At 36.6% G+C, this 24,016-nt stretch overlaps 1 protein-coding gene across 3 annotated transcripts in view; it reads left to right on the top strand.

Moving 5' to 3' along the window:
• The window catches only part of Gale (UDP-galactose 4'-epimerase), a 292,156-nt gene that overhangs the window by 111,739 nt on the left and 156,401 nt on the right, over nucleotides 1–24,016 (top strand). For 2 of the 3 annotated variants that reach the window (XM_090373355.1, XM_090373356.1), the window contains exon 4: nucleotides 18,567–18,680. The exons of the other annotated variant lie outside the window; for it this stretch is intronic. In XM_090373355.1, the coding sequence (XP_090229481.1) occupies nucleotides 18,567–18,680 (114 nt within the window). The remainder of the gene's footprint in view (nucleotides 1–18,566; nucleotides 18,681–24,016) is intronic. 3 annotated transcript variants of the gene reach the window in all.

Here is a 24,016-nt window from a genome sequence, read left to right as displayed (position 1 = left end):
TCTTCCTCATTTATTCATTCAACTGCCGTTTTCTGGAACAACCTTCCTTCATACGTATTTCCTGAAAATTACAATCTACAGAAGTTTAAGTCCAATGTCAACAAATATCTTCTTTCGTCTTCTCAACCTCCAACCCAAGCACGGTACTAAGTACTATAGGTTCTAATACCTCTCGTGTTTGGGGTTCACATAAAAAAAAAAAAAAAAAAGATGTGATAAAAATCTTCCACTGTGCAAAGTTCTTGATCAATTAATAAAGTAATCAGATAAATATGTATATGTATACATACAGTGGTGAGCTGTGAATATTTTAATAATGAGCTAGCAGTTTTGTCAACTTTTTGATGTGAAACATCCTTGGGGGTTACATACTGAGTAAAATTGATTGGTCACAAAGTGACATGATCCCCTGCTTCCTCCACCTGAGGCACTTCTTGTGCTTACACCACTAGTCTGTGCTGAGTACTCATTAGTAGTGTGATTAGAGCATGTAACACATTTTTCGTGACTGGTACTATATCTTGAGTTCCAACTTTTTTGAATAGTATGACGTCACAAATATACGTCCTGCAGTTATTACTGCAGTAAGTATGTTTACAAGAATACAAGTATTTGTCATATTACTGCAAAAATACAAATATTTGTCAACTATTTCATATGATGCAAGAAAGCAAGCTTATGCAGCATCAGACAAAAAAAAAAAAAACCCACTTCCATTTCACCCCTCCATTTATTCAAAATACCTGTCCAGCCGAGCCTTAAATTTAGGCTATCAACTTCCACAACAAGGGATGGAAGTCTGTTCCACCACCAACTATCCACTGGCTAAAGGCAAATTTCCGCAAATCTATCCTACATCTGTCTTTCCTCAATCTAAATTTATGCCCTCTCAGGTGATTCTGAGCAAGAGGAAGAATCCCATCGGCATTGAGCATGCTCAGACCATTCAAGACTTTATTTACCTCTATCAGATCACCTCGGCGGTGCCTAGTCTCCAGACACTGTAATTTGCAAAACTTGAGCCTTTCTTCGTAAGAGCAACCCTTTGTTCCATTCACTAATCTTGTTGCCCTTCTCTGTACTCGTTCCAGCAGCTCTACATCCTTCTTGTAATGAGGCCTCCAGACCTGTATACAGTACTCAAGGTGTGGCCCATTGCCTTATACAAGGGAATAATCACCTCCTTATCCCTGCTAGAAAAATTCCTGTATATCATTGACAAGACACCATGAGCTACTCTTGCAGCCTGTCTGCACTGCTCAGAGAACTTCATATCTGGATCACAATTACCCCCAGGTCCTTTTCATTCTCTACCATTGTCAGTGTAGTACCACAGAGTTGATACGTTTCTCTGGGGTTGCTGTTTCCCATATGTAGTACTTTACATTTGTCAATGTTAAACTTCATTTGCCACCTCTCAGCCCATCTGCTCAACCTTTCCAGATCCTGTTGCAGTATGGCATAGTGTCAGTAGTGTCCTTGACAACCCTGCCAACCTTCGCATCGTCTGCAAACTTGGACATTAAGCTGGATATACCATCATCAATATCATTTACAAATACAGAAAACAATAATCGGCCCAAAACTGAACTCTGAGGGACTCGACTAATAACATTAGTCCACGATGAGCAGTGTCCACTGATTACCACTCTCTGTCTTCTCCCCCTCAACCACCCCTTTATCCATAGCAGCAATTTGCCTCCAATGCCACACTGCTCCAATTTGTGCAGCAGTCTTCCATGTGCAACAGTATCAAAAGCCTTTCTAAGATCCAAATGTATAATATCAAAGTTATTCCCTACATCCAGTTCTTTTGTGACTGCTTCATAGTATCCAATCAAATTGGTCAGGCAAGACCTTTCCCTTAACAAAACCATGCTGTGTCCGGGCTATAACTGAAGTCTTGTCTAGATGATCCTGCAGTGCTTCTTTAACCAGTGCCTCCATTAATTTTCCTGGAACAGAAGTTAAACTCACAGGTTTATAATTACTTGTGTCAGCCATTGATCCTCCTTTGTGAATTGGGGTCACATTTTTTGTCTCACATTTTCATTACATTCCCAGTTAGGTGCCCCCAATAGCTGTGTACGTTGTTTCAACTATAAGATCAGGTACCTCAATTGATGCTGTGTTCCAGAGACATTTAGATACATGGCAACCATAAGTATGCTTCTCTTACTTTAGTTATAAATCCATTGTATCTTTTCTTCCAGAAATTATGGAATTTTGTGAATGATCAATAAAATATTTACAATACAAAAGCTCTTTTATTTTATAATCAATATATACAAATCAAAATACCTAAAAGAAATGCGAAGGATGTTTTGCATAAACCATCTATGGTGCTAGCTCAGCACATGCTCCACTTTTTTTTCTTCTTTTTTTAACAACTAGGGAAATATAATGGATACATTTTTTTTCACGATAAAATTTTTATATTGTGAATGGAAAATAACATGAAATATTTCCCATATCGCAAATACAGCAGATTCTCGATTTACCGGGATCGGATTAACCGGGACACTTCAAGATCCAAATTAAAAAGAAAAATCAACCAGAAATCATAAAATTCAAGTAATAACGAGAATAGGTATAAACAGATGTTTTGTAAGTCGTAAATAAGTGACAAGAAGCGGTGTTATAAGTTATCTTTAGGAGATTATTTTGTTTATTATCTTGCAACCCCCGCTGGCTTGACACCCGTCGGTCAAAAAAAAAAAAAAAAAAAAGAAGAGACCAAATGTTTAGTTTGTTTTAGTGTGTTGCGTCGATTGATTGTTATGTTCTGTCGTACTGCAAAAGGCAAATTTTGTTTTGTTATTTATGTCAGGAATGTAGGAATTTTTTTTTTTTATAGTAACTATTTTTTTTTTTTTTTTGTTTTGTTTAGAAATTGGGAAAATGATGGGCAAACGCAAGAGAATTAAACAAAACTTGAAATTATTCAAAAGTTTGAAAACGGTGCATCCGTTAAAGCTCTAAAAAACCATTATAATGTTGGTGACCAAACCATACTTGTCATTTTAAAAAATAAAGGGAAGCTATTAGATTTAAAATTGACATCGCAAAAAACAAGGGGAAGTATCATATTGGACATGCGGGTAAGTTTTTGGACGTGATAAGTTTTTTCGGTTTTTTTATCTATTGCCATACTTTTAATGCAGGTTGCTGAACATTTTTGGATACAGCAAGCCCACGACTTACACGGACTTACATTACTTTATTTATAATTTTTTTATATGACTGAAGATTTCAAGTGATGGAGACAACATTTCATCATAATGTAACAACTCACAGAATTCCAGCTATTGGTATTATCGCAAATGCAATAAGATCGAGTTTACTACCTGTTTATAATGAATTTCACTAACAGAAAAGCCCAGTAATCCGGAAAGTGCAAATTGTTTTTATTGTTTTATAGCAGCAACCTCCAGAAATGTGCTTTTAGTAAAATGTGAGCGTGTGGAATTCAGATTTGTCAGCGTCAGTGGTGAACACAATAAAGGAGAAAGACAGAATACGAGAAGCGGTGAAGCGATCGGCACCAATGAGGTCAACTATAATAACCAAGGCTATGAAATACAAATCATTTTTTACAGTACAATAACATTTTTTCTTCCTTTTATGTTTTCTTTTCTTGTGTGCCACTCTGGCTACTTCACTGCTGTCCCCAGATAAAGTTTTTAATTGAACTAATTAAAAATATATAACTATTTTCCTTCATTCTTCTGAGGATATTATATGGTTTTTGTAATTTTGGCATATCAGGGATATAGTAGCAATATTTTTTTAGTCATTCTCGAGTTACGTAAAACTCGACTTATGTAAGAAGTTCGAGAACATATCTCTTACATATGTCGGGAACTTACTGTATTTTTGGATTAACCAGGAAATCGATTATCTGGGAATTTTTTTTTTACCCTCTATACTGGAAAATTGAGAGTCTACTGTAACATAAAAACTATCACAAAACATTCTACAATATGAAAACAAATATTACATAAAAAAAAAAAAACTATTCTAGAAAAGGTACACAAAAATCACAGATTACATGAAAAAAATTATTACACAAATATTCAAGAAAATTTATTCTAAAAATTGCCATATAGAATTTACTTCTTTATTAATATTTGTTGTCAGCTTCTGCTTTGTTCAATATCTGAGCAATGCTTACAGAGGAAAGATTTGACATAATGATCCGGATCAAATTGAAGCAATGGTTTTCCATTTAGATTTGTTGTCATCATATCCCCCTCCACAACTCCTTGTTGTGGGCATGGCTGAACATGGTGAAAACATTGCAAATTAATTTTTTTTTTTTTTTTTTTAATTATGGCCTGTATACCATTATATTTTGGAACACTTCCTTCACAGTGAAGGCCTCGACGCAGTTTCAAAATCTGTCAACATTTCATCTTCGGAAAGTTAGTTTAATCTCTTAGTTTCCCTCATTTCCTCACCTCGCGACGTCACTACACTGTCACTAGTTATTTGAATACCATACTGTCCAAAATGTTGGAATCACTTGGATATTCAACCTGACTGCTTGCAGGAGTAAAGGAGAACCACAACACAGGTTGACCAGAGACTATTACCCGTGTCTGGAATATGCCTTAATCTTCTGACTGCTATGGAAGGCATATTGACAGGCATGACTTCTCGGTATGTGGGATAGGTGTCTGCACCACTAACATTGCAGAACAGTAATTCCTTTAACTCTTAATTCACACTTGTGAATTAACTCGAACTCGATCCAGCTGCCCATTCTACTCACAGTGACACGTGCTTGCAAAATGGTCAGCACGGAGGTACTCCAGGGGCCCTCCCGCTAGACCTAGAAATAGTTAAATGCAGCTTGTTGTGCTATCTCTCAAAAGGGATCGCCATAGCAATCTCGGAACACGCAATTGAGCCGGCAGATGGCAAGAAGATGGAAAAAGCACACCTAATGGAACACCTATGACAAGTATGGCAGAATAGGTGAATGAATTCTGACAAAGGAGAAATTACAAGGAGGTTCTTCCCTTGCATCGACAAAGTCTACCCAAAGTTGCCACTCTGGTTCTATCCATGACTCTTGCCTACATTCTTACTCACAGCCCGTAGACTGTTCAATGAGAAACTTGCCTCGTTTGGACTCCTTGAGAACCCACACTGTAACTGCGGTGAGCCGGAAAGTTGGGTATATTCTATGTTCCATTGCCCACTTTATGAGGGTATACAAGGGATACTTATTGTAAGATTAACCCACATACCACAAGGCCATGAACAGTATCTTCTGGACACAAAAAATGACTATATGTTCTTTACTAGATTTGCGGAGGTCATTTTCACGGGAAGAAGAACCCTGACTGCGATAATGAACTGATTAGACTTAGGACCGGAAGAAGCTATGGAATCTGACCAAGGAACCTGAAGAAATTAACCTGGCATGAGTTCCTTGGGACCTATGTCCCAAGTTTGACCCCACTACCAGACTTGATATTTCCTGGAATGGACTAAAATTTACCAACAGTGACAACCTGCAGGTTTGCTGCCAGCGCCTTTTCGCAAACTGAACCGTGCTACCTAGTGTGATATCTTTATTCCCACTTCTTTCTACCATTTCATCTGGTGGGGCTTATCCCTACAGACTTCCTTGGGGTTGCCTTCTCTATCATCCTCATACTTCTAACTGTTCCTCTCGCCCTCCTTCAGTCTTTAACCCTACTCTAACTTACTGCACGTTTTTTTTTTTTTTTTTTTACATATAGCCCCTTGCTACTGAAATCTTTGGAAACTAGGTATAGGGCCTGCCAGAGTAAAAGCTATCCCTCTACTGCCTGACCTGCCTCAATGTGGCTAAGGATGGGTAACAGGGGCAGGGAGTCCCACCAGGGGCCCAAAGGCTAAATGGGTCAGAGGAACAACATAACATGACACTACACAACACTAACATACACATTACACTTTTTGAAACCTCTGGCCTTCACAGAGTACTGTGACACGCAAACAGAGTACACAACTTGGGGATGGAGAAAACCTCTGGGGCCATTAGATAATGAACACTTTATCCTTTAATTCGCACTTTCTAATTGCCTAAAGGCCAGAGGTGGGAATAATGCGCACAAAGTTAAGTCTTTCATAATCCGTTTGTTATATGGAAATTTTCTTTGTTCTATGAAAACTATTTTAAATGTAATTACCAAGAGGAATTCAAAAATATTCGCTATAAAGAAGTTTAACAAACTTCTTTATAGCGAATATAATATTCAGACTGTAATAAAATCAAATGGAGCAATTTTAAAATAGTCGAGTGCATCTGGGGCTCCCGCTCGTCCCACCATAGTTCCATCTCTGGATTCTGAATAATTGAATTCAGGATTTAATTTGTAAAATAAATGATTGTTTCAACAATGGGCTCGCAAAGTTTCAAAAAAAAATAACAATGGGTTCTCGCGAGCCCATGCAAGCCCACTATAGTCACCACTGTGTGTGTGTGTGTGTGTGTGTGTACACAGACACACACACACACACACAGCATATATAAATGCTGTGTGTGTGTGTGTGTGTGTGTGGAAATACAATAAATAATGGATGAATTAATTAGCAAAGTACATAGAATAAATAAATGAATTAGAATGAAAAATTAAAAATCAAATAACTTGCTATGTCGGGTTGGCAACCTCTTTTTTGTGTGGAGCCATTTTTGATGTAATTAAAAAAAAAAGAGAGAGAATCCGAAGAGCCACACCTCAGATCAAGCTGGGGTAGGGAGTTTTTTAAGAAATGGAATAGAGTGGGAAGGTTTTATTAAAAATATATATATTTTGAAATATTATTTATTAATACTGAAAAAACGTAACAAACATCCAGTTAGGTACGAATTGATGTGATTTTTGCTGCTGTACTTCTTGAGCAAGTCTCTCAACATCAGGCGAGTACTGTAATTTTCATCTTTAAACATGCTGAGAGACTTGCATTGCAGATAGTTTCTTGATTTATTTTTAATATAGTTCATATTCGAAAATATTTGCATGCAGAAATATGTTGAACCAAAAGCTGAGAGAAGTCAAAATGCAAATAATTTCAAATCTATATACTTGTTGAACACAATTTAGTCTTGCTTTTTCAAATCATCTATCGCCGTCCATTTTTGTAGAATTGCAAGGGCAGCCTTTTGCCTTTCCAAATCCTCAGTTTCAGTTTTAAGGCATTTTAGGCCTGCACTCCACTCCACATGTCCTTGATTTTTAAGTCCTCGTAACTCCATTTCAAATTATGCTTCATGTGGGCTAAAAGTTAAAAAGCTGAAGTTACATGTTCAAAGAGCCACATGCAACTTGCGAGCCATAGGTTGCCGACCCCTGTGCTATGTGGATGATGCATACTAATGGCAAAAAATGACAACAGTTTGCAAAGAATGCTGCATAATTTTAATAAAAGAGCAAAAGAGTATAATATGGAAATATCCATATGGGAGAAACAAAGCACCTAACAGTAAAGGACTAGCTCAAATGTAAATTAGAAGGGAAAATAATAGAACAAGTAATGAAATTTTACTACTTAGGAATGTATATAAATAATTCAAGAAGCATTAAATGGGAGTAGAGTAAATGGGGGGGGGATAAATAATATAACTTGGAATAATCCAAATTAATCAGAATGCTAAAGTTAAAATATAGATAATAAATTGAAAATAAATAAATAAATATATATATATAAAAACAAAAAAATGAAGCCATAGAAAATAAAACGTTAAGAGATGAGTTAAAAGTTAGAAAATCAGGAAATAATCTAAAATACAACCTATTAATGAATGAATGGATATGTATAATAGAAAAAAAGAATGAGAAAAACATATGAATAGGATAAATAATGACAGTGGGCAAATATATTAATGAACTAAAAACCCATTAGCAAACAAAGTAGAGAACCAAGAAAAAGATCTATCTTCACCCAGAAAGCTTAATGGGAAAAGAAGACAAAGACTTTATTCATTTCCTCTTTAACATGTATTAGTAAACAATAGTAAACATGTATTTTAATTAAAATTAAAATACGTTTACTATTGTGATTAATATAATACAGTCCAGTAACAATAGAGTGTGCCTCTACAGCCTACAATCTGTAAAAATTTTCATCATAACAATCGCAGACTGTATGAGAGAAATACCATCATACCCCATCTTGAGGAAAACAAAGCTAAGGGAAATCGAGCTAATTAGCACATGCACTACCTTTAATGGTCAATCAAAGCAAACTGTACCTAGGACAGTTCGTACCAGTGCAACAAATGCTTATGTTAACTGCAGTTTCTCTGCATATTCGTTTCTAAGTTGATTCAAGTTTATCACCATTCTCAGTTGGAGCCAGTGGCTCTGAGTTTATGATATATGCATTAGATGTACAATATTCTTGTGAGTGGAGTCCTGAACATTTCATTTCATTTATTTCAGTCTCAGCTTTTTTGGATTTCCAGTTTTGTTTCAGTATCCACTTCCATTAGACAATCTCTGTTCCTATTGTATTCATGAGTAATGCATGAATAATGTACTAAAATCTTGATAAAGAGAAAAGATTACATTGTTGGTCCTCATTTTATATATTTATTGAATCAAATCAAATTGGCATTTGGTACTGTGTTTTCTTTCATCACTGATGAGAAATGAAAGCCAATATGCAGAATGAAATTGTTAACATGGACTTCAAACATAAAGGTTTCAGCGAGGGGAATGCCAGAGGTGTATTCAACTCTGGCAGTAAGCTAGAGAATCTTGTAATAACTGAGAGTAAAGTGGAGGAGAAATTGTTGAAGATAAACACAAGAAAGGCACCTGGGGTGGATGGGATCTATCCAGTTATATTAAAGGAGGCAGCAAAGGAAGTAAGCAAACCCTTAGTCATAATTATGAGAGCTTCCTTGTACTCAGGGGAGTTATCCACAGACTGGAGATGTGCACATGTGACCACAATTCACAAAGGAGGATCAAAGGCCGACACAAGTAATTATAGACCTGTGAGTTTAACTTCTGTTCCAGGAAAATTAATGGAGGCACTGGTTAAAGAAGCACTGCAGGATCATCTAGACTTCAGTTATAGCTCAGACAAAGCATGGTTTTGTTAAGGGGAAGTCTTGCCTGATCAATTTGATTGGATACTATGATGCAGTCACAAAAGAACTGGATGCAGGGAATAACTTTGATATATACAGGCATACCTCGGTTAACGTTACCTCTGATAACGAAGCCTCGATATAACGAAGTCGGCAATTTCAAGCCCCATTTAACATAAAAAAATATTCCAATTTAAGACCAACGCCCGACAATCATTCGATTGGTGACTGACGGCGACTCGTTACGTATTCCTGAGTGCTCCCGAGCTGCGGGCGTGTCTGTTATAACAGTTTTTCGCGTCAATCGCATAATTTAGTTGTAGTAGTAGTAGTAGTAGTAGTAGTAGTGGCACTTGATGCAAGAAAGCAAGTGTAGGAGCTTATGCAGCATCAGCCAAAAAAAAAAAAAAAAAATCACACCATACCCTCCAAATGCCTGTCCAGTTCCTCCTTAAATTTATTTAACCTATCAACTTCCACAACGACAGATGGAAGTTTGTTCCAGCAATTAACCACCCGCTGGCTAAAGGCAAATTTCCGCACATCTATTCTACATCTGTCCTTTTTTAATTTGAACTTATGTCCCCGTAGGTTCGTATTCTGAACAAGTGGGAGGATCCCATCAGAATTCAGCGTGCTCAACCCATTCAAGGCCTTATAGACCTCAATCAGATCACCGCGCAGGTGCCTGGTCTCCAGGAACTGCAATTTGCAGAACTTAAGCCTCTCTTGGTAAGAGGATCCCTTCATTCCCCTCACCAATCGTGTTGCTCTTCTCTGTACACGCTCAAGCAAATCTACATCCTTCCTAAAATGAGGCCTCCAGACCTGTACGCAGTATTCAAGGCGTGGCCTGACCATTGCCTTATACAGAGGGACAATCACCTCCTTTTCCCTGCTAGCAAAATTCCTATATATCATTGACAAAACCCCATGACCTGCCCTAGCAGCCTGTCTACATTGCTCAGAAAACTTCATATCTGACTGCACAATTACTCCCAGGTCTTTTTCATTTTCTACCACCTTAAGTGTAGTACCACACAGTTGGTACGTTTCTCTGGGGTTACTTCTACCCATATGCAGTACTTTGCATTTGTTTACATGATTGACGTTGTTTCAGTGTGGCGCATTGCAATAATCGACGTAGGTTCTTTGTAGCATTACATAACGTAGATTTTGTAAATTTTAATAGAAATATTTTTGTTTTAGTTAATTACAATGTCAGAATCAAAGAAAAGAAAAGCAATTTCTTTGGAAACTAAACTAAATATCGTACAACGTGTTGAAAGCGGCGAAAGAAAATCCGATGTGGCACCTTCTTTAGGATTAGCGCAATCAACTTTAACAACCATACTAAGTCAATCAGAAAAAATAAAACAGTCTGCTCAGAATTGTACAGATGTTACAGCGGCAAAATTAACTCGCTTAAGGAATCCAATTTTAGAAAAAAATGGAGAAAATGTTAAGTTTGTGGATAGATGATATGTCACAATGTCATATGCCTTTAAGTCAAATTGTGATTCAAGAAAAAGCATTATTTTTGTTTAATCACCTGAAATCTAAACAAACTGAAGAAATTACGGAAACCTTTAAGGCTTCTCGTGGTTGGTTCGAGAAATTTAAAAAAAACGGGCCAGTGTAAAATTAACAGGAGAAGCTGCAAATAAGCTTCCAGAAAAACTAAAGGAAATAATTGAACGTGAAAATTTTCCACCAAATTTGGTGTTCAATGTTGACGAAAGCGGTTTGTTCTGGAAACGGCTACCAACAAAAAGCTTCATTTCTATTGAAGAAAAATCAGCTGCTGGGTTCAAAGCAGCCAAAGACCGTTTAACGTTACTCTTTGGATCAAATGCCTCTGGCGATTATAAATTAAAATTGTTATTAGTTTACCATTCAGAAAATCTGAGGGCGTTAAAAGGTAACATAAAAATGAATTTACCTGTAATATGGAAAGCAAATAGAAAAGCGTGGGTTACCAAGGAGTTATTTACTGATTGGTTTGTTAACCACTTTTGTCCTGGAGTAAAACGGTATTGTCAAAAAAAAGAACTTTGAAGAAAAAGCTCTTTTGTTGTTAGACAATGCTCCGGGACATCCTACTGATCTTAACACGTTGGACACATGCATTCCTGTCAAAGTTGTGTTTCTTCCAGCAAACACAACTTTTCTGATTCAACCATTGGATCAGGGAGTAATAGCATCATTTAAAGCTTATTATCTGCGTCGAATTTTAAGCAATTTACCTGAACTAGAGGATAAAGAGGAAATGACAGTTAAAACTTTTTGGAAAAACTACACCATTAAAAACGCAATTGAAAACATTGATAGTTCTTGGAAAGAAGTCACTAAGAAATGCTTAAATGGAGTTTGGCGCAAAATATGGCCAGAAGTTGTACTAGAAGAAGAAAATAACATCCAAGAAATTAGAAATGAAGTTATCCAGATGGCTCAATCAATAGGTTTCGAAAATGTCGATGAAGAGGATGTTAGAAATTTATTGAATGCAGAAGATGATGGTTTTTCAGTGGAAGATTTAGAAAACCTTGTTAGCAACGAAGACAAAGATAATGAAGGCGAAGTTAAAGAAGTTCCTGCCGAAAAAGTGTTAACAACCAAAGATTTAAAAAGGTGCTTAAATGACATTGAAAACGTTTTAAATTTTTTTAGTGAAAATGATCCTGATTTAGGAAGAAGTGTTATAGTTAAGCGATCAGTGTTAAATGCAATAACTCCGTATAGGCCATTGTTAAATGAAAGAGAAAAAAAGCATAAACAATCAACTTTAACCTCATATTTTAAAATGTGATTTCACTTTGTATGTAAGTTGACTGTTTGTTTATTTAATAAAACTTTTCTTTGTTCGAAAAAAAGCTTTTCATTTTCTTTACGTAGGAACGTATCCCTATTCTGGCCATAGTATTTTTACCTCTGAAAACGAAGTTTCGCTTAACGAAGTAATTTCGTGGAATGCATCCTATTCGTTAATCGAGGTATGCCTGTACTTGGATCTTAGAAAGACTTTTGATACTGTTGCACATGGAAGACTGCTGCACAAATTGGAGCAGTGTGGCATTGAAGGCAAATTGCTGCTTTGGATAAAGGGGTGGTTGAGGGGGAGAAGACAGAGAGTGGTAATCAATGGACACTGCTCATCGTGGGCTAATGTTATTAGTGGAGTCCCTCAGGGTTCAGTGTTGGGTCCATTATTGTTTTCTGTATTTATAAATGATATTGATGATGGTATATCAAGCTTAATGTCCAAGTTTGCAAATGATACAAAGGTTGGCAGGGTTGTCAAGGACACTACTGACACTATGTTGCTGCAACAGGATCTGGAAAGGTTGAGCAGATGGGCTGAGAGGTGGCAAATGAAGTTTATCATTGACAAATGTAAAGTACTACATATGGGAAACAGCAACCCCAGAGAAACGTATCAACTCTGTGGTACTACACTGACAGTAGTAGAGAATGAAAAGGACCTGGGGGTAATTGTGCAGGCAGATATGAAGTTCTCTGAGCAGTGCAGACGGGCTGCAAGAGTAGCTCATGGTGTCTTGTCAATGGTATACAGGAATTTTTCTAGCAGGGATAAGGAGGCGATTATTCCCTTATATAAGGCAATGGTCAGGCCACACCTTGAGTACTGTATATAGATCTGGAGGCCTCATTTCAAGAAGGATGTAGAGCTGCTGGAACAAGTACAGAGAAGGGCAACAAGATAAGTGAATGGAACAAAGGGGTACTCTTACGAAGAAAGGCTTAAGTTTTGCAAATTTCAGTGTCTGGAGACTAGGCACTAGCGAGGTGATCTGATAGAGGTGTATAAAGCCTTGAATGGTTTGAGAATGCTCAATGCTGATAGGATTTTTCCTCTTGCTCAGAATAATCACCTGAGAGGGCATAAATTCAAATTGAGGAAAAACAGATCTAGGATAGACGTGTGGAAATTTGCCTTTAGCCAGTGGTTAGTTGGTTGGTGAACAGACTTCCATCCCTTGTCGTGGAAGTTGATAGTCTAAAAAAATTTAAGGCTCAGCTGGATGGGTATTTCGAACGAACGGAGAGGTGAAGTGGAAGTGGTTTTTTTTTTTTGGCTGATGCTGCATAAGCTTGCTTTCTTGCATCATATGCCTCTACTAATGCTAATGCTACATCAAATATGATGAAAGGACTCCATGCATGCATTCAGTTATGATGTTCTCAACTTTTGTAATAATTTTATAATTATTTATTATCATAATAGTTATTATATCACACTATTGTGTGACAGTACACACAAATTTTCTTGTTTTTATTTGTTTGCCAATTATGGTCACTCCTAAATTATTGTTTTCAAGGGCTTCTGTGATCATTTCCTCTGCATAGATGTTAAATAGGCCTGGTGAAAGTAGGCAGCCTTGTTGAACTCCTTTTTCTGTTTTTGTTGGGTCTGTTTCCAAGTTGTCAATATATACTATGATGGCCTTTGTACAATGTTTTTATTAAGTTTAGTATGTTTTTTCTATTCCTGTTTTTTTTCAGAATTGAGAAGAGTTTTGGTCATTGTATTCTATTGAATGCTTTCCCTTAATCAATGAAGCAAATGTAAAGGTTTTTTCCTAGATCAATAAATCTCTCTCCCATGAGCCTTAGGGCTGTGATGGCATCTCTTGTGCCCCTATATTTCCTGAAACCAAATTGGTCGGGTGCTAAATAACTGTTGATTCTGTCATTAATTCTCTGTTTTATTATTTTTAGTAAGATTTTGGATACATGTGGAATAAAGCTGATAGTCCGGCATTGACTGCATTCCTTGATATTGTGCTTTTTGGCGAATGGGATCATGACTGCTGTGCAGTGATCTTCAAGCCATGAACCTTCTTTGTACATCTGGCTTGTTCAGTTGAAAATTAGTTCATGTAGCTCATTACTTTCCTCTTTAATGAGCTGAATGGGCAAGGAGTCAATTCCTGCTGCTTTTAGCACCACTTCAAATTCTTCTTTGGTTATTGGCAGGTCTTCTGTATTGTCTTCTGAGTCACTCCTTTTGATTTCTGTTTCTTGTGGGTGGTCTTTTTGTTGAGTTTGTTGATGTATTCTTTCCATCTTGTTTTTATTTCTTCAGGTTCTGTTAAAAGTTGCCCATGTTTGTTGTTTATATTGCTAGATTTTATTCCCTTCTTCCTCGTGAAGTGTCTAATTTTGTTGAAAGCTAGATCTGAACTGCCTTTTTTTATCTACATCTTCAATGATTCTACACCTCTCGCTCCAGGCGTCTCCGTAGCCAGGTGGGAAGGAGCAGCAGTGCGTAGTACACGCTTCTTGATTAGACCGGGGTTCGAGCCCGTCACCACCAAATATGGAAGATGCAGAAAGGTCAGGGAATGACCACCGCATATCCCGGAGCAATATGGCCTTAGTTGCTAATGCTCCAAATAACAAACAACAACCTCTCGCTCCACCACGTTTCCCTAGCTTGCCTACACTCTCTTTGACGTTCATTCCTTATATTTTGCTTATATTTTGCTACACTTTCGTCAGTGTTTGATGTTTTTCCATTCCCTTTTTTTCTTCTATTTTTGCCGAAATTTCTTGTGATATCCAGGGTTTCTTCACTTCTGTTCTTTTGAAGCCCACTCTGTTGTTTCTCTGGTGATGGTTTCTTTAATAAACTTCCATTTTTTTTCTATTGTTTTTCTTCTTTTGTTTCCTACAGAAACTCGGCATTTTCATCCTTGGCCACACATGTATACAGCATTATAAAACCCTTTAGATGGGTGATACAATTTGGGATTAAGAACTATGATACACTATTTAATAACCTTAAGGACTGTAGACTTGGTGGTAATGATAATTTATTCTCACCAAATGTTACCTCGTTATATATGAATGTAAATTTCGAATACACATTAGATATTCTTTGAGATATGTTAAATAATAACTCGATATCGATTAATTATACAAAGCTTCCTATTAAAGAAATTTTTCACTTAATTAAACTCTTAGTTGAAGCCAACTATTCCTGAGTGGCCTAATATTGGAGGTCTATTTCTCAAAAATTGAACGTATACATATGACACCTCTACTCCATATCACATACTATGGGAAGTATTTAGACAATGTTCTAGTCATTACTGATAGTAGCACTATCCAAGACATTTTACATTCGTTTAATAATATTCATTCTAGACTCAAAATTACATTGGAGTGGGAGAATACGGATACTAAGTCATTAAATTTTCTAAATTTCATGCTTACTTGGGGTGTGAATGAAATCCAATTTAACATCTATCGTAAACCTACAAACACTGGTATGCTTCTGCATTATAACAGCTATCACCTGTTCACCTACAAAAGATCAATTATTTTTAATCAATTTCTCAGTGCATATAAATATTCAACGATGGAATCTGCATTGGGCTCAGAAATACAAATATTAACCAGCAGATTCTTAAACAGAGTTTACTCACTTGCTACAATAATCAGAATTAGGGTACAAGCTAAGCATAAAATATAAAAAAATACACCAACCAACAATAGTAATATCAAAAAAATACTTTATTTCTGTCCCATATGTTGAACAGTGGCACAAACAACTTAAGAGATTTTTTTAAAGATACCGAATTTAAAATTGTAGCCAGGTCAATATGGAAATTACACACTATACTGAACAATTGCTCAATCCTTTCCTCGTTCGCAACACAAATAAATGACATAGTATATAACATTCCTTGCGGTGTTGCGACTCGTCTTATCATGGTTCTGTGCGGTTTCCTCTGAATTTTCGTGTTAATTAACTCGTAGCCTCAGTTCGTGCTTCTCGTTCTGCAGCATCAGAATTAGCTTTTCATGCCATTAATGAAAAACATACTTTTTTTATTTAACAAGGCCAAAATACTTAAGTGACCAATGTGACTGCAATATGAGACTATTGCAGAAACAGTTGGAATTAAATTACATGAGAATTCTGTTAATGTTCGCCGGCCATATCTAATCTCCGACTCATGGTCCTTTATGCACATGCACAAAGACAAATAATCAATATTTAAGTTCCAGGCTCACCCCTATTCAGTAATTTTCATTCTTGTGATCATGATATAGTTGAAAAGCATTGTCAGCTTCAGGAAGGAAAATCGTGTTGCAATTTTTTTTCATAAAATTAATTTTTTACTTAATTTTTAATTGTGTTAAATTGATTTTTAATTGTGTTCATTTCATTTTTAATTATTGTTAATTATTTCTTACTGTAATGTAAGATTTTCGATTTTTTAATTGTTTTTGCTTTAATTTCTGGAGAGTATCATATGGAAGTGTTCTATGTATCATATTGAGGCAAACTTCTCTTATTCTTTTACAAATATTGATATCAACTTAGAATGTATTGCGCATTATAGCTCTGGTTCATACTATCAAGGTGCTTCTGTAGCCAGGTGGACAGGAGCAGCAGTGCGTAGCACACGCTTCTTGATTAGACTGGGAGTTCAAGCCTGTGACCACCAAATACGGAGGAGGCAGAAAGGTCAGGGAATGACTACCGCATATCCCTGAAGCAATATGGCCTTCAGTTGCTAATGCTCCTAAAAACCAAATAACAACATAACATCATACTATCAAATTGTTTTGTTTCCGTTAGGGTTTTTTTGTACCGCTTCACCTGTTATGTATTTGAATTTTTGCTTTGCTTCTTCTTGTCTTAATGATTCTAAATTCCACTTCTTCTTCCTGTTGCTCCTTTTCTTTAGTGTTTTAATTTTAGTCTGCTCTTTAACATTACTAGATTGTGATCACTATCTGCATCTGGGTAAGCTATGGACTTTCTAACTTGATTTTGATATCTTTCTTTTACTAGGATATAATCTAGCTGATATCTGTTTGAGTCTCCTAGGCTCTTCCACGTAGTCGTGATAATAAGTTTCTCTTTTCTGCAGAAATCTACAAGGCACTGTCCTCATTCATTTTGGTTTCCCAGTCCGTAATTTCCAGTGATCTTGTCTTCTCTTTCTTCTCCTACCACCGTGTTCCAATCATCCATGATTATCACATTGATGGTGTGTATGTATTTCTTCCAGCTGTTCATAGAGTTCTTCTACTTCCTGGAGGATCAGCATGTCTGTTGGTACTGCTGCTATTCTTGCTGTTATTATTCTCATTCCTATGACTCATATGTCAGTTACCACTTTTCAGATTTTTCTTTCCATAATTAGTGCTACGCCTCCTTGTCCATTTGTGGCACCAGAGTGAATTACTCTGAATTCCTCACTCCACAAGCCTCCTTCTTTTCATCTGTCTTCACTTAGTCCTAAAATCTTGAATTGGTATCGTCTCATTTCTTTTTTAATGCATTCCAACTTTCCTGTCTGGAGCAGAGTTCTGATGTTCCGTGTTCCTAGGTTTGTGTAAGGATTTCGATGGTTGACGGCTTGAGAAGCCTTACATCTCCTCCTGCCGGACACGACCCATTGGAGTCACCTGCTGAAGAAATGTGTGAAAAATTATTAATTATTAATAATAAAAATTATTAATATAAATGATAATATGGATATTATCATTTATAATATAGATAAATTTCATTAAGATGAATTTTTTGTATTTTCTTATAAGTTCACTCAGTTTAATCATAATCGAGTTAAAGTTAAGTGTATGACTGCCACCAAAGAACATTTCATGAAGACTTCATGTATTATGGAAGTTCTCATATTACATTCTCAGTCAAATTGTGATAACTTTTTCCACTTTCACTTTTTAAGAGAGGTTTTGGTTTAAACCCCATCAGAGACTTGTGGTTTTCTTGAAAGTCTCTTCAGTCAAGGCTGTAGTAGCCAATCTTAGGTGAAAGTACAATTTTTCATGTAAGCTTTCTAGTTTTTTTTTCATCATTAATAACAGCAAATCAGTTGGTATTACATCTGTATCAAGTGTGCTCTCATGATCAAAAAAGTAAAGTTGGGGATGTTTGCTCCGCAAACATCCCAAACTAGCCAACAATTAACCTCTTTCTTCTGTGCTGTCATCCCACATCTTCATACTTCCAGTATTAAATTTAAAAAAAAAAAAAAAAATATATATATATATATATATATTTTTTTTTTTTTTTTTCACTTTTTTTCATTTTCAATACCAGCCTATATATCCTAACTTATAATGTCATGCTGAAAACTGTATTGCCTGTATTGTTCCATGTTCACTACTTTACCATTTCACATGTACACAGTAAGTAAAGAATTTATTTTTGACAGTATTTTGATAAAATTTTATTAAGAATAAAAACAATGCATTTTTTTTTTTATTATACCAATATCAAATAGTATGTTAGGGAAGGCTGTACTGTGTCTGGAAATGTCATTTAATAAATGGTGGAATTCATTTATCAAAAGCTTTGTTCTGTTAATTCAGTAGATTTCAAAATGCTGCATAATATTTTCATAAGTTCATAATATAATAATTGCTTATTTCATATATCTAATTTTTTAAAAAAAATTAATTGTTACAGCATAAATTTGATTGTATTATCCACTTTGCTGCTTTAAAAGCAGTGGGAGAGTCTTGCCGTATTCCTCTTGACTATTACAGAAACAATGTAGGTGGAACAATAGCCCTTTTAGAGGTAAGCAGTAGTAAGCACTAATATGAACTTTCTATTACGATACAGTTGGAATATGCTTTACTTTGTGATTACCATTATAAAGTAATTGTAATTTAGACACATCTAATTTTTTAATTATTAAACTATATTAATGCACATGAATATAAATTTTAGTTCCTTTGCTGGTACAGGCTTCGCTGTTGCATGTCTCTACAATAGTGAAGGTTATATTATCACTGAAGGTGGGATCAGCACATTTAGGGTAGGCTGCAATCCCAGTTAGGGTCTGATGAGTTACGGCCACTTCAGAGAATCTGTTGATGTAAATAAATATTACAAAACAAATACCATGGTAGACTGAAAAATACCTGTTAGTTCATGCCCTTGGTTATTCAATAGTGCAGCAAATACGAACTAGTCCTCTGTGTAGTTTGTACTAATAGTTTGTTTGTTATTTGGTTTTTAGGAGCATTAGCAACTAAGGCCATATTGCTTCGGGGATATGCAGTGGTCTTTCCGCATCCTCCGTATTTGATGGTCACGGGCTCGAACCTCGGTCTAATCAAGAAGCGTGTGCTAAGCACTTCTGCTCCTGCCCACCTGCAGGAGCAGCAGTGCTCCTATTAGGGCGCCACTGCCTACAGAGGTGCCCTAATAGTTTGTACTATCTATGTTCTAGTGTTTCTGTGTGGTGTTTGTTTACAAGATGCACTATTTTAAATGGAAGTAAACATCTTGGAACACTTATTTTGAATGGTGTGCTTAAATTGAATATTCAGGTGTTATCCACAGTGAAAATTTTTTTAGTAAAGGGACCGCAGTCAATTCAGTTTAGTACATTGATACATTAGACAAGTTAAATAAATAAATAGAATCAAATGAGTAAAGGCTGGCAAAACCACAGTGTTACTTCAAAGACATTGCAAAAATGCATGACCCATTGCAGCTATGCAACACTGGCAGGAATTTTATTACTGGGATTTTGCCGATCTGGCTAGCTGGGCAACCCAAAGGTCACGGGTTCGAATCCTGCCTCGGGCTTGGATCAGAGTAGGAGGTGCAATATGGCTACAGAAGCAGATGCGCCAACAACTAACAAAAAAAAAACAAAACAAAAAAAAACTGGGATTTGAATTTCTGTTGCTTCCCTATATTCTAAATTTGGCCCTATGCAACCTTTTTGTTCCCAAAGTATAAAGAATATCTCTGAGGCAATAGATATGATGGAGATAAATGGGCCTGTTGTACTGGATTCCATAATAGATAAATAGACAAATTCTGTATGATCCAGTAAAGTTTTAATAATAAACGATAAATGACATGTAGCTTTCAGGGTTAAATGGACCCCTTCATCAGCAAATTCTAATGCGATAAAGACGTTAGAGACAAATTTAACAGATACAGAGTTCTGCGTGCAGTGATGCGTGCATGAGATTAAACATTCAGCTACTAGGATGCTGTTCATTGTTGTTGCACAGATGTGTGTGGATTTTCTGCCAGCATTTATCCAGTTTCAAGATAGTTCCCTCTAAGATAGGGAGTAACCTTGTGCCCTTGCAGCAATTCATAATTCTTGAATTGCACAAGATGTTAAGCGACTCTAGCCAGAGGTGGTGGCGAAAGTGTCAGGATTGGTCAATCACTTTATAGTTGCACTTGGGATTAAGGTCATGGTGGGTTGACCAGAAATGTTCCGTGATTGCGGATTGGTCAGTCTCACCAAGGCAAATTGACCTGTCGTTCTCTGCAAGGCAGTCTTGAAGGCATCTCGAACTCTCCCCTATGTAGCAGCTGCCACAATCTTTTCAAGTTATGCAGTATACTACACTGCTGCATAAAAGAGGGGCGATCGGAGTCTTCATGTTAGAAACCAGAGACCACAAGCTTGTGGATTACCCATCTTCACAACGAAATCAAGAGAGCCAGCTACAACAAATCGAGACTCTTACAAGAACTGAGAGGTAGGATCTCACCAACAGTATTTTCCAACCTTATTCATACTATTTGTCACCAAGCTAACCGTACTTCTGATGCTTACCGTTTGCAACAGCATCTTAAATTTGTGAGTTTGAGCAGAGAAGCCCACTCTTTGAGGACGAACATCCATTCAACTAATAACACTTCCTTCGTTTTGAATTTGAGCAGCAAACAGTTAACCGGCGAGCAGCTCAATGTTTTGACCGCCAAAATGAAGTTCGCTGTCTTGCCGTCGAAGCCACCAATCACACAACTTGTTCTGGGAGTAGAAGCAAGCATTACTAACCTCCCTGAAGAAGCTGCTAATGAAATCCTGGAAAACAAGATGCAGGGTATTTCAGAGACTGCTGGGAGTCATTGCGGTACAAGTAAACACATGGGTTGTGTTAGGGTAGCTAAGAATAGGAACAGGTGCAAGTATACTTGCATGTACACCAATGTTAGGAGTTTGGTAAATAAATTTGATGAATTTGAGGTATTGCTCAGAACATCAAAGGCAGATATTGTTGGAATATCAGAGATATAAGGAATGTCACACAGATATAAGGAATGCAGAACTGGAATTTGGGGAGTACAGTGTGTACAGGAAGGATAGACAAGATAGGAAGGGAGGAGGGATTATAATATTAGTTAAGAAACACATAAAATCCAAGGAAGTGAAGCCAGTTGACATTGCTGGACAGTGCAGTGTCGAGTCAGTTTGGTGTGACATAAGCATTGGGAGATCAAAATTGAGAGTAGGAGTGTGTTATAGGCCTAATGACTATGATGAGTATAATAAGGAACTGTACATGGAAATAGAGTGGGCCAGTAAATCAGAGAGTCTTATAATGGGGGATTTTAATTTCCCAGATACAGTAAACCCCCGCTATTCCCGGTATCTGTATTCGCGGTTTCGCGTATTCGCGATTGATGATTTAATATGAAATGAAACCTAAAAAAATGTGAATTTTAAAGCGCTGTGAATATTTTCCGCCATAAAAAAAAAATTGGGCGTGACTAAAATTATCTTTCCCGGTCAAAACAGCGCTCAGTGGGTGGGGGGAGAGGGGTGACAAAATCGCGAGCGTGGATGTTTCTCGCTAATCTTTGTTCAGTATGTGTTATGTGCTTTTCATGGAAGGTTTCGTCGTTTGCTTTTAATTTATATGCTTATAAATTGAATAAATTTATCAATTTATTAATTGATATGCTTACAAAGGTGATAAAGCTACCATTTTGCAGTGTAAAACAGACTTTTTAGAGTGTGTTAACGGAAGAAAGTGACTCTATTTGGACAAGTTCTTTCTAACCCGTACAAAAATATGGCTACGAATAACAAGGGAATGTGAAATGTGAAAATATCAAAGAAGGTGATGACATTAGCGAATAAAATTGAGTTATTAGAAAAAATTTCTAATGGTGAAAGTGTCTCCTCAGTGGCAAAACATTATAAAATCAATGAGTCAACGGTACGATCAATCAAAAAATCAGAAGAAAAAATCCGCCGTAGTGTCCGTGAAAACGCGCTAATTGCTTCAAAAATTTGCTCTGTAACTCATGATGTTAAATTAGAAAAAATGGAAAAAGCTTTAAATCTGTGGATAGAAGACCGAACTCAAAATAAAATTCCGTTAAGTTCACTCGTCATTCGTGAAAAGGCAAAACTCCTTTATCAACACTTTAGCGAAACTGGTGATAGCACTGGCGGGATAAGTTTTTTAGTTAGGAAAGGCGCCGGTTTGAAAGATTTCTTAAATTTCTAATAAATATTACATTTAATATTAAATTGTTTCTTATTTTCATTTCGATGCCATATGCTTGCATTTCACTATGTACTGTCCATGTACATAGTCATATTATGAAGGTACATATAATACATACATAGACAAAATTTTAGACTAGTTTTTCTTATATATTTCATACTTTGGAATGGAACCCCTTTATTGGAGTCTGGGAACGAGGTTAGCCTGTGCGGACGTAGCTCCTAGAAGCTCTTGGAACAGAGAAGTTTTTCCTGATTTATTTTCTGATTTATTAGCTTAAATTGTCATATTAACTTATTTTCTAGAGTAGCTTTATATTCCTAGTTACGATACTTAGTTTAAAGTTTAACTTAGACAGAGATTTTGTAGGTATTACTTTGTATCGGTAACGGTAACAAATCCACGTGTTACGAATTGAACGAGAGGTCTTTTTTTAACCAAATTTAGTCGATTTCTTAACCAATTGTTATATCAAATTATCTTCTATAAGTAGATTAGTTTATTCTAGTTTATTTTATTCTTAGTTTATTCTAAATTGAGATAGCGAGATTTGGAAGCTAATCAATACTTACGAGTCCGTAGAAGTACCGTTCGAGAATTCCCGCCATTTTTACACGATAGCATAAGCTTAGTGTAGTATAGTGCATAATATAATATTGTCCATTAATCAGTAAATCTATTAATTTGATAAACTTTATTGTCAATTAAATTGTATTTTTAACTCTATATATATATAACGACTTGATCGTAACAAATAATTAATACATAACTATAGTGATACACGTGATACGGAAGTTGTATAAAGGGAACTCGTAGAAGAAACTAGATACCGAAAAAATAAATATAGCGTTATAACTGTTTTGGGATATAACTTAAGGATTTAATTTTTGTTTTGAAATTTTATTGAATTAAATCGGAATCATGACTCTGACCAGAGCAGCAAAGCAAAAGGCTCAAGCTAATGGGAGTGCTGTGGTTCAGGGGAGAACTGAGGGGGGCAGTTGCCCTCTGAATCACAGTCTTTTAAAATGCACTGTTTGCTTGATGTTTGCGGAGCAGTCGGGTACGGGACATGATACTGCCAAGAAGGGGGGTGTCTTTGTGTGTGCACGATGTAAGGAGTGCAAGGAAATCAGGCGACAACTCAGCGTTGTTATGGGCCTTTATGAGAGCTTGAAGGACAGGGTGGATGCCCTCGAAGGAAATAAATTGAGGGGCCCATCAAGCTCTCAGCTGCCCACATCAACGCCAGAGCTTGCACTTGGTCATCAGGCAACACAGAGGCAGCCCCCTAGGGAGAATGCGCTGGTCCCACAGGAACTAGTAGTTGTTGGTGACTCTATTGTCAGGGAAACGGGGAACATGCTTTGTAAAAAGGATAGGTGGAATAGGACCAGGGTATGTCTGCCAGGGGCAAAGGTTGATGACGTTGTAGAGCGGATATCATCTTTTAAGGGCACAAAAGGTGATATAGTTGTACACGTTGGCACTAATGATATTAAGAGTAGGAGACCAGCGGAATTACTTAGCAAGTACAGGTCACTGTTGAAAAAAAGCCGTGAATTAGGGTTGAATTTGAAAGTGTCTGCAATTCTGCCCAGACACGATAGGAGGGAGTATATGATGAGAGCCATG

Source organism: Mastigoproctus giganteus, chromosome 5 (assembly GCF_048544385.1).
Source record: "Mastigoproctus giganteus isolate SK-2022 chromosome 5, ASM4854438v1, whole genome shotgun sequence".
Classification (NCBI taxonomy): Eukaryota; Metazoa; Arthropoda; class Arachnida; order Uropygi; family Thelyphonidae; genus Mastigoproctus; species Mastigoproctus giganteus.
The sequence above is the reverse complement of the archived record's forward strand: the minus strand, read 5'-3'. Positions and strand labels throughout refer to the sequence as shown.